Below are 12,008 nucleotides of genomic sequence, written 5' to 3'. Positions count from 1 at the left end.
CTACTATTTATTTGGTTGACATTTTTTTGTTTATTCAGCAAAAAAATGACAAAAGATGGGCTTAGAGTATGATATAAGTTACGCAACTAATATAAAACAGGCTAACTTGTCTATGTGTAAAAAACAAAAAGGTTACTCAAAAATCTATAGTCCACAGACAAGGAAGCAATAATAAAGAAATATGCAATGCATTAAGAAAATGAGATTATAAAAAGTTATAAAGCAATCAGAAACATACATACAACACAACCGATTGTCATTAGTGGTCCAATGAGATGCCTCGGAATACAATCTCCATCAACGTCGATCATTTCAAGACAGAGAACGATCATGGAGAGTGAAATTTGTTGGATAATCGTGATTACCCTTTTCTAATACGGAATGACTCATAAAAAGCTCTTCTTTAACAATATAATCCATTGTTTAAAATTTTTTTGTTTTATTTTTCGTGAGCTAGACACTGTAGAGAAGATCGAAGGCAGAACTGAGGATGTTTAAATCATCAAATTGCAAATAAGCAGAGCTCTCATCCCAATAAGGGAGTGGTTAGAAAGTATCTACTAGGGTGGGGTGGAGGATATTTTCAAAAATAACAAAAAAAATTTGCCCCCTTTATATCCTCAAAAAAATTTCAAGTCCCCCCTAAACCAGTCAATATATTTTCGTAATATAGAGCCCCCCCTTAAAAAGACATGAAATTTTTTAGACAACCCCTCCTCCCGTAAGGATACACGCTTTTTTTATAAGAATACACTTTATAAGAATGTTCATGATGAAAATGGCCAAAAAATTAAGAATAATGCCATCACCATCATGGAATTTCGCTACTCAAGCTAAAGAATGCCATTTTCAGAGCATTTTCAATTATAAATTGTCAATTAACCCCAAGTAAGGCTCATCCCATTCACGAAAATGCGATTTTATGCTTGAGACCTACGTACTAAATGTTAAATCTAGTCTGAATTAGGATCCTAACCTAAAGAATGCTGTCAGAATATTTTTGGATGATTTTCCCAAAAAAGTTAAGAATATCCATGATGAAATGGATTTACACCATTCTTATAAAAAAAGCGTGTACATTCTGACCACTCCCTGAGTGCAACTGACATCATGTGATATCAGTTGCATTTGGAATAAAAGAATATTGGAAAAATTGAAGGTTTTAAGTGACAGAGTGATAGCATTTAATGGATTAATAATGGTTCTCTTTAACTATCAGTCTAACGTTGCAATAAAGTTGTTTTCAAAAGCAGAAAAATGGGAAGAAAGTTTTTTTTCTTTATTGTTTTACTAGGTTTTTATTGTTTTTAACTTTCATAAGAATTGAATACTCGGTAAAAATTATATAAAATACCATCCCCCGTCTCCAATGTTAAACCTGGATCTGACTTGAATCAGTTAGAATAATTGGAAAATGAAATAATGTATCAAAATTGTCCCTTTTTCCTTTCAATTGAGCTTTGGGGCTGGAGAGGGGTAAATGCCTACGGCATGTATGAAGTAGGGGTGAACCCGGAAATAATTCATAAAAAATCTTTGTATTAAAAATAGAGACTAGCTGTTGAGCATCGCTTAACCATGCCCAGGGTTATATAAACGTTGATAGATGTCCATTTCTTTTGGTCTCGGTTTCAATATCAGTCGACCAATCTATGGAAAGATTATAATAAAATTTCACAATGACAATTTTTGAGAGTTTTTAATTTGCTTCTTTGGTTAAACGCTGTGTAAAACTTTATATTCCTTATCCTAAAAAATGAATACATTTTGATATTATTTTGCAATACAGTATTAGAAGCTTGTAACCGAACGTCCTTTTTTTTCGGGGGAATTGCAGTTTAAAGAAGGAAAGAGAGCGTTAGGCGGTATATTTCTCAATAAGTTCTTTTATTCAGTAATCAACAAAAAGTTCTTTTCGTTACAAAAAAAGTACGTTACAATTTCAACAGAAAGTTTGTAAATCCCCCTTGTATATTAAGAACCGCCGTTATTTAGAATAATTGTACCGCTACTACATACATTGAAACACTTTTGTCCCATTCAATCAAAATTTCACATCTTCATGAATTGAGATTTTCAAAAATCTTTTTAAGAGAAAAGGCCAACAATCCAAAATGTCGAAACCTCCGTTTTAGTATTAATCGATTTTCTAACATCCACAATGGCACAATCTTAGTACGGCTTTCGGCCATCTAGCGCCAAAGACATACACCAAGGGAGTCGTGAAGAAACTAATCTCCCAAGTACAGTTCAAGAGTTGTCGTTGAAAGCTCACGTCTTTCCGAAATGCGTCATGGTAGTTGATAAAGCCCGCCGTTATCGCGGGAACCAATGAAAAGACAACAAAAGTTAAGGTTACAAACACACCGAGATGAGCTAATCTTTGGATGCCGTTAAGGGTATTGTTACATGTTAAAATCACAAATTTACGTTTCAATCGAATATGTACTGAACCGGATGAGCAATGGTATTGAATAGCGTAAGACATACAACGGTCTCTCCTGCTCTTCTGACGTTTCTTAATAGAAAACAAGGCTACGTACATGTATGCGTAAGTCACAAAACAGCACAAGAATGAGCTAACATAGAATCCAAGGAGTATCATATTCTCATAAGTCTTATGCGAAATTATCTTCGGGCCACCGTACAACCGGATAAATCCGGAAACCAAAAAAGACGAGCCACCGATAACCCATGATGTAAATAGAGCTATACGGACACGAAATTGAGTGATATATGTGCGGTACTTTAATGGAGTATAACAAGCAATAAATCGGTCGGCCGTAAGAATGATCAACATGAGGGTTACACTGACAGAACTGGCGTGATTTAAAGCCATTGATGCCGTTACAAATCGATAGTGCTCAATACCAAGAAATATTGATATCCAATACGGTATGAAAGTCAATAATAAAATCGTTTCACACGCGTTGATGTTTAATAAAATGCATCGTTGCTTCGTTCTCTCTTGTTTCTCCTTCCATAGACTTCGAATCGCAATGAAATGTAAAACAAGACAGACACATGTCAAGATGATTCCAAGTACTGCTATAATAATGTACATGTCTTCTATCTGCCAACAGTCTTATTGTTCAAAGTTAAACAATGCTTTATCTTTCTTGGTTGTTCAAAGCAAACAATATCCAACCAATCGCAATTACTCAACAATTGATCCAAATAAAATAATTGGACAACAAACAAAAACAGACGATCTAGGCAAACTAAATTCCAAAGCAAACAACTTTTTTTGGAAAATTCCAAGTATAATATCACAACTGAGAGGTGAGCTGCTCGACGAACTGGTGGAAGCTCCAGAAGGGATGCAGAACGATATTTCGACACTTGGTTGTGACATTATATAATATGAAGGCTTTTTTAAGTCCTTATACAGTCAAGAGCAGATTTTCTAAGTACAAATTGTAAAAGCAAACCGAAAAGTGAAAGGAAAGTGATGTTATGAAAGAAGTGTCTTGAAAGAACATGTATTCAAAACATGTATTTTTTTAGTTGGTTTTTATCATTAGTGCGGAAATAGAAGCGGTGTTGAATTTCAAAAAAAGTCACGTAACTTTTTGCAACAAAAAAGAAAAAGCAAAGTAAAAAAGGTCAAAATGAAAAACATTTGTGATCGAATGCTACAGTAGTCGAAATAAGGTGAATAATCACCCTAATAATGCATCGTGCCTCTTCCGAGATCATAACAGCACAGTCGACACATTTTTCTAGGAACACTGAACTCAGAAGATATTATCTGGAAAATGCCTTGAGCGACCACGACTCTTGAAATCAATCAGCGAAAAGTAATAACTGATTCTTCATGTTACCCTCTTCTGAGATCATACCAGAACAATGTCCAAGGAAACTCATTTTTGCACAAACAGTGAGTAGGAGCACTGAACTCAGAATAGATGAGACACCGCGTCACCAATTGGCGGTCGAAAAATGATGAAAGATGATGATGAAAATAACCAAACTAATCCCTATCCCTTTACCTCCGGCTTTGTCAGTGACTGAGCACAAATATGATTGAAAAACTAAATTTCAATGACCGCCTCCTTACCTCATCACAAGACATATTGAAATCTTCTAAAACATTCCGACATCGTGTCAACATTCTGCAATTTCAATGAAAATGAAAGTCAAGGAAAAAGCTAGAATGAAAGGGGCTTCAGTTCCACTTTATAAGTAGCAGGGTCATGCTGGAGTGACTGAGGCGGCGCCGCTATATTTGGCGCGTATGAGAAGAACTTTTGAAATTTAGCATTAATCCTTATAAGGAGTGCCCAAAACAAGCATTTTGTAAGGATTTATGCAGAATTTTTGATGAAAATTTTCTTTTCATATCGTCTAGAGGTTGGTCTAACCATGAATAGAAAAAATTCTCAAAAGGGAATTTGTCTAATTACACTAACAGTGTGGTTGAAAACGAAAGTAATAAGGAGCTTATCATAAGAAGACACGGTTCGATTTGTTGTGAAAGGATACATTGTTTTGATGACAATACGTTTGTGAACACCAAGAAGAAATAATATGAATATAGCAACAATGCTGCAAAAGAAACTGGGATGGTTCCATAACGATTGCCAAAACGATAACTGAAAAAATAAAATAAATAGATCAGTTGGAATAAAGATAGATACTCTCGGGTACCTAATAGCCGGGGGGTTTGGAATAAGCGGGGGGTTTGGAAAAAATCTGAAAACTTAATAATAAGCGGGGGGGGGGGGGGTGGTTGGAATAAATAATAAATAATGTCCTGGGTGGAAAATTTTCGAAAAGGAGGCTAATACAGCAGAATTAGGGTAAAAGAGGGAACTTTCAAAAAAAAAAAGAGTACTTCATTGCATCAAACAGCCAACAGTAACATAGATTAACAATTTTATGATATAATTTTACATTGCTATTTGGGTAAAACAAAAAAGTTTTAAAAATGTTATTAGATTCTACAGTAGACCATTCAACCAAAAATATTTAAAAATCTATATGTTACACGTTGAAACATTGTCGGAAAGATCTGGAAAGTTTATTTAAATGCATGTGATTTATTAAAGGAGTTTATAGCATAGTTTAATTTGTAATTTTTTGCGATGCTTCCACAGCAGTGTGCAATTATACACAACGATTTCCAATTGAAGCTTGTGTTAAAAATTATTATAAACACGGACCAATTGCTTAAACCCTTTAAAATCCTAGGATAAAGAGTTTACTTTTGGGTTGCTCTACAAAAAGCACATGAATTTCGAGACCTTATTTTCTCAACATTTAAACGTTGTAGTATTTGACAACACAAACATTTCAGAGTTTTGCAACACTGTGTTTCTGCAATTTTCTAAGCTGATAAGAAAACTCAGCTAGGTTGCAGAATTTGACCATGCTGAAATTGGGAAATTTCACAGCGCTGAGCGATGCTATGCAATTTTCGAACTGAAGGTTAAACTTACTTCTACAGTTTGTTGGTCAAGAGCCCATTGTGAAGCAGTAAATGCAGTCACAAGAAATGTGATGAGCACAACCACTGAAAAATAAGAAATTCAGAGTAAAAGGTTACATTAGTAAAAACTAAGTTAATGATAATGGTATTTAAAAGGAGGTCGGATTCGCTATGAAATATCTGCTGAACTTTCGAAAACATTGCTATTGTTTAAACGAATCATCTAAACAAATCAGCGCACAACATGTCAGTTGATTGTTCTACTTGACAATCTTTTCTTTCTAAAATCATATAAGGCAGGCCATAGAATGCTTAGACGTTGAAAATGTTGAAAAAAGATTTTAAAAACGGATGGTCTACAGTTTTGATGGTCCAAGTAAATTATTTGCATCGCTTTTGCAAGATCAGGAAGCAGCTTTATATGTATCAACAAAACTAATCCATAATTTTAAACAAAAATATATATTTTTTAAAGCAAACCTTTCCAAAAGCTGGCTTTTGGTCCAAGGTTGTTAATATGTTCTACCAACCGTCTTTCAAATGCTTTTAAATCTGAAAAAAGAAAAATTTAAATTTTTTTATTGAATCTTTATTGAAGACAGCATTTCTTAGATATATACTTAAATAGCCATCTTAGCCGTTGAAATCAACTTTATCCTCAAATGCAAGTTATGTAAGGGAGTGGTCAGAAAGTATCTACTAACTAGGGGGAAGGGGTTCCAATTTTTTTCTCATTAATATAGATTTCAAATGTTCCTTGTCTGCTTTTGACCTTTTTAAGACCTCCTTTAAGCTGTTTGACTTTTCTAAGACCAAAGTTATCCCTTTGACACCAAAATTACAAAGAAAACTTTATGTGCCATGAAATTTCAAGCTTTCTGCACTTTTGTGAGCTTATTAGGGGGGAGGCTTGAAATTCTTTTGGGATATCAAAGGGGGGTGGTGCATATTTGTTTTGGAATTTTTGAAAATATCCTCCACCCCACCCTAGTAGATACTTTCTGACCACTCCCTAATCAGCTCATATTGAAATAATAAATCAAATTTAGAAAATAAATTTGTCCATCATTTATTCCTATATCGTAAAAAATCAAAAAAAATCTCCTAAAAATCTTGAATTTTCCGACCCTTAGAGAGACTAATTTAAAACTTTATGATTTTTCCGACCTTTAGAGAGACTTTGGAAGGTGAGAAAACTGACCCTCAAGACATGCACATACACCGTCCACATGACTAAAGGTTCAATCTCAAAATAAGTGTGTTGAAAAATTGGAAATCTTGCAATTCTGTTCTGCCTTTGAGATTGGCCTTTTTGTCATATGTAAACATTGACTATTCCTCTCCATGAAAAAAGGTCAATCTCAAAGATGAACCACAGTAAAACTTTAAATTTTGTAAAGGTACTACCGTCAACTGCTCTAACTTGGGACGATTGGTCAAAACATGGGACTGTTGATAATCTGGCCTGTATTTTCACTTACTGTTAAATCTCTATGACAACAAATTTGTTTTGATAACTCCACCAAGTTTATCAATCATACTTTCTGGCATAACATGTCATGGTAACTTTCACTGATAGCACGCCCTTTTTAACTTTTTTGTTTTTATTCAAAATGTCCGGACGCTGATTGGAGAATTAGAGAACGCCGCCGCCACCTAACCGCCTATTGCCTGATGAGATTAACAAATAACATAGCTCGCACCCCCCTCCGTCTGAGCGGGGGGAGCTACACCTAAAATTTGCCATATAAGAGGTGGGAGCTGCTTGTTTTTCCCAACAGGCAGGGGGAGCTCTATCTTGGGGGGACCTGCATTAGTTTATGTAAGTCTGGGGGCTAAATAACACTTCCTAAATATTTTTCTTTAATGTTGATTTTTAATTTCTCTAAACCTTTATGTTTTCATGCAAAGTGTGATCTAATCCTTAAAATGCAAAAATGAAGACATTTTATTGCATTCTCTAAAAGTGCACACACATGTAAATAGAGCTTTGTGAATGCCATAAAATTTTTCCCCTATACTGCACTGGGACCTAAAATTTTATCAGGCTGGGGGGACCTTGTTCTCAGGGGGGGGGCCTAAATTTGGCGGGGGGACCTAGAAACCCAGTCGGAGCCATGAATAACGAGTGTGTACATAGTTTCTACCCCCCTACAACATTTAGGTGGGGTGTCAAAAGTATGACTTTTCTAAGAGGGGGTCTTCTTACCTAAGGTGGGGTCTTATTAGATAAGGGGGATCTTCCTTAATTTAAACAAAAAAAAATTCTTTTCATCTCATTTATACTGATTTTCTAAGGGGGGGGGGGGTGAAATTTTAAATGAATTTTCGAAGGGGGGTTAGCACTTAAGGGGGAGGTCCTCTTACCTAAGGGGGAGGTCTTGACCCCTCTAGAAACTATGATGTAACTTAATGCGTGAGTGATGTCATACATACGCTCCATCATGTTCCACTACGGATTTTTTCATATTTCGATTTGAAAGCCTACTACGGTACGAAAGAGAAATCATGTATTTTTATATACGCTGTTCATTCATTAACTCAAATCAAATGACTTTGGAGGTTCAGTGAAATGGTGGCTGAAATGGTGGCCAAATTGCCGTCCCATGTTTTGTCAGATTAGTAATGCAGTTTACAGTTATTTTGAAATTGAACTTTTAGTCATATGAATGACAAATATACACAGCACCTACCGTAACTTAGTCTAATGTCGACATCCCTCCTCTAATTCTGACACCCTTTTTAAATCAGCTGAAATTGATAGAAAGGTTGAAACTGTTTTTCTTTGCTTAGTGGTCAGAGAGGAATAATCCTTTTTCAATCAGCAATATTGTTCCTGTCTCTAAAGAAGGGTGTCGAAATTAGACGAGGGATGTCGATATTAGACCAACTTACGGTATTTTGGCCTAAGTACCCCCTAAATTGAAGTTCTCCCTATAACAGCTGTTAGCATTAATTTTCCCATACTCAGAAATCAAATATAAAATGAGTGTACGTACAAATGGGAAGGGTTGTCGGTTCAAGATCCTAGCTAGGCCCCTATTTTGTTGTCAACAGATGCTGCCCTTCCTTTCTAAAATACGGGGTAAAAATTGTAATAGAATTTAGCTTTGAAAACAGAAGCTGATATTCCAAGGAGTGACATGTATGTACTTGTTTAACAAAATTGGGTTTTTGAAATTATCAAACTACAATCCAACACTTAGAATTTCTTATATAAAGCAAACTTTTATCGTTTAGAGTTTGATTAGCAGTGCGTCACAAACAGCGATATTTCGATCGCATGGAAGCGCTTCAAAACACCAGCTTTTTTGGAGTTTTGTCTCGTTTACCCAAATGCTTCAATCTCGCGTAGGCTTAGGAGTCAAGACTAGAACCCCCAATACGAGACATTCGCCTGACCGAAAAAAATCATCATCATCAATTTTGATAATTGTCAGAATCGTTTACTCACTGGAAATACGCAACTTTCTGAAGTTTCGTTTTTTTTCGGTTGTGCTTCATTTAAAAAATAACGAAGATGAAAAGCTACCATCAATCCCGCGAGTAAAAAAAAGTATTCCGACTAGTCTACGAAAAGTGCGCTCGCGCGGCGAATAGAATATCTTGCAAATTAATATATGCATAAAACTGACGAAATCCTTTCTTTTTTATTAGGTGACGTCACCATCGATCCTGACTTGACAATGGAGAACCAAATTTGGCAATGCATAATTATTATGAGCAGCCGAGAAAGTTTGTGTGACGCAAAAATTGCGCAATAAACGAAGCCCTAGAAAAACGCCCACTGAAAATTGAAACTAGGAATTTATTGAATATTTCACTGATGAAGTCTGATGAAGTATCAAACTTTTTGTTTTTTGTAATTATTATAAATTCATAATTTTTAAATACTATTTTTTGAAAGTCAAAGGACAATTAAAGTGAATTTAAGCTGATTGGGTGGATCTTGGGCGGACGGGCGTTTTGCACGTTCCGAGATCGGAAATTAAACGAGAGTAAAAAACGGGGGCGTCTTACTTAGTATGTAATATTAATTCATTATTATTATTTGTTTTCGCGAATGATAAATGAATTTTTGATTTTTGAATTAAGGAAATAATAATATAATATATTATATTTGATTGTCAATGCCAACAGATATTTCTTTACTTTATGAATAATCTGCTGTGTTGCTTCGCCACTTACCCCCGGATTGTTTTAGTAGACACTTCGGTCACGTAAATAAAAACATGTGTATATGTTGAAGCCGACTGTGGACTGACCGAAATTGCAATTTACATAAATTATTGTGGAAGTGAACGCTTTAGACGAATGTTTGGGAAATCAAAAAGACAACTTTTGTGAGAATGTTGAATTTTGTTTATATGGCGGTTTGTGACGCACTGATTAGTTTTTAAGTTTTTTGATTGATTTGACAAGTTAGATTGATGACTGTATGGCAGTTAGTCGCACAAGGGTCCCGCCGAAATATGCTTATCAAAGATCAGAGAGGCGCAAAAGCGGTATATCGTTTACTTGACTCGCAAGCAATGCGCCGCATTAATCATGCAATAGTGTGTTATTATGTCCCTTCTTTGGGGGTAAATAACATGTTTTGAATTTGTTGTGAAGAATGCTTTTGATTTGTTTTGAATTTGGTGTGAAGACAATGTTTTTGTTTTTGGGCCATTCCAGAAAATTTTTGTTACCCCCCGTCGGACGACGTGCATTTTTTATTTTTTTCTAGCCTCTGAAATAATTTTTCTTTTCCAGTGGTGGTCGGAAATTCCGATAAAAATCCATGTACTTTTGCAAAATGCATCGGAAATTCCACTCTTTTTGCCTTTTTAATTCAATTGCCTTGGAAATCCATATATTTTCTTCTCTCGCCTCGGAAATTTCGAATTTTGGTGAAAACTTTTGCCCTCGGAAATCCTGTGTCGTCCGCCCCCCTGTCTGTTACAGACAAATTCTGGAATGGCCCTTTGTTTTGACATTTGAAAATAAATAATGGAAATAAAGAAAGGATTGGCCTGTGACATTTACCTTGCCATGATTCCTAATAAACAAAGAAATAGTCGATTATAGCATTCGGACTTTCTTTTACACACTAAGATATGCATCTCTAGGGAGGAAAAATAGCTTGAAATGGATTTACCTTCAGCTTGATCCATAGAAGTAAAGGCTCCAACGGCCGCCATTTTGAATTTTGTTGAAAGTGAAAGTGGAAAACCTAAGATACAAACCTCCAAAATGCGATCGAATTTTTTGATTTTTTTTCTATCCATCATTCCGTGTTTCAGGGGGGTTAGGGTCCGGCCCGGGGGTTTGAGCTCGGTCGTCGCAATAAAGGAAGAAGGCCTTCGTTCCCTAGGGATACTCGTACCCAGTGACTTAATTAAGGATCCCAAAGGCCCCGGTAGGGTTGAGAGCATCCTCTTGTGAAAAGGGGTTTGTCTGTTCCGTACTGTAATTTCTTTGAAATAGCGATTTCTGTCACGAAAGTGCTCTCACTTCATATAATAGGGCCAGATACTTGCAGATAGGTCACAGCACTGCCCTCTAGACCCTCGAAATGCATTGAAAGGATGTACTTTTGATAAACTGCAAGGGTTTTCTTTTAGCTGGATACACCGTAAGGGTATGTTTGGGGACTGCTGAATCGCAAGTTGGACAGTAAAAATCGGATGTATCTTTGTAGTTTTGAATCATACCCATTTCGATTTGTTTTGTTTATTGTTTATTGTGTCGACATCTCAGGCTCATTTTCAGATCAGATGGCTTCAGCAAATAATGTATGAAATCAAACTACACTTTAAGGGTCAGAAAACGTTCGGTAAAACGCACTGTAAGGGTACTTTTTCACTACTGAAGGGCTGCATTGTAAGGGTCCAATTTTGAAAGCCCTTTTTTGGCGGCACATGTCATCGTTTAGAAATCGAGTGCCCCCTCCCGGAGATCTTTTTAACACATTTCTACAATCAAGTCTGAGAAAATGGGGGAATTTCTTGCGTAACTTTAACCACGAATAACTTAAGGTTTAGAGGGTAAGGATTTGAAGATGCAAACGCTCAAAAAAGCTCTCATAATGTTTAGAATATATCCGGAAAGCCAGTAGACCCCTCCGAAATCAAAAAGTCCGATGAAATAAAGTGAAATAGAAATCGCCATTCGCCCTGAAGTTTGAAATACGAAATCAGTCAACCCTCTATAATTCTAGGGTCGCGCCCAGTCCTTACGTCATGATATAAAGGCATTGAATTTTTAATGTAAGCTAGAAAATTCTTGATCTATAAAACATATCTACAATCTTCCAATAGAAAACTATTATATACAAAATCAAAAAAAATCATTAATATCTAAATTACGTTAATTAAATTCAGCAACGAACAAATTTAACCCACACCCCAATGAGGTGAATGCGAAAATTTATAAGTTTAGCGTGGAGTGCAGAAGCCAAAATCTGCTATCATTATCACCAGGGGGGAGAGGGTCAGTATATATACTAAAAAAATCTCCAAAATTCTTTGACCGAAAATATGGTAAACAGAGGAAATATTGAGAATTAATAGGTTTCTGCATACTGTTGTTTTTG

General features: G+C 35.8%; 1 protein-coding gene across 1 annotated transcript; it reads right to left on the bottom strand.

Moving 5' to 3' along the window:
• Positions 1-1,267: 1,267 nt before the first annotated feature.
• Positions 1,268-10,653, bottom strand: LOC136824568 (nuclear envelope phosphatase-regulatory subunit 1-like). Its single transcript, XM_067080549.1, has 6 exons — positions 10,572-10,653; positions 5,912-5,983; positions 5,442-5,515; positions 4,486-4,595; positions 4,061-4,115; positions 1,268-1,650 (listed from the first exon to the last, which is right to left on the bottom strand). Exons 1-6 carry the CDS (start codon positions 10,612-10,614, stop codon positions 1,573-1,575), a joined length of 432 nt encoding a protein of 143 aa, XP_066936650.1. The 5' UTR covers positions 10,615-10,653; the 3' UTR covers positions 1,268-1,572.
• Between the last annotated feature and the right edge of the window lie 1,355 nt (positions 10,654-12,008).

The sequence above is a fragment of the Clytia hemisphaerica genome, unplaced genomic scaffold (genome assembly GCF_902728285.1).
Source record: "Clytia hemisphaerica strain Z4C2 unplaced genomic scaffold, Clytia hemisphaerica genome assembly, whole genome shotgun sequence".
NCBI classification, from domain to species: Eukaryota; Metazoa; Cnidaria; class Hydrozoa; order Leptothecata; family Clytiidae; genus Clytia; species Clytia hemisphaerica.
The sequence above is the reverse complement of the archived record's forward strand: the minus strand, read 5'-3'. Positions and strand labels throughout refer to the sequence as shown.

What these genes read in the sequence shown, in the direction of transcription:
- LOC136824568 (XM_067080549.1), bottom strand. Translation starts at nt 10,614, where the DNA reads ATGGCGGCCGTTGGAGCCTTTACTTCTATGGATCAAGCTGAAG. An exon ending in TTGACCAACAAACTGTAGAA is followed by an intron (nt 4,596 to 5,441) that starts GTAAGTTTAACC and finishes TTATTTTTTCAG; the next exon opens with TTATCGTTTTGGCAATCGTT. An exon ending in CGTATTGTCATCAAAACAAT is followed by an intron (nt 4,116 to 4,485) that starts GTATCCTTTCAC and finishes TTGAAATTGCAG; the next exon opens with AATGTTGACACGATGTCGGA.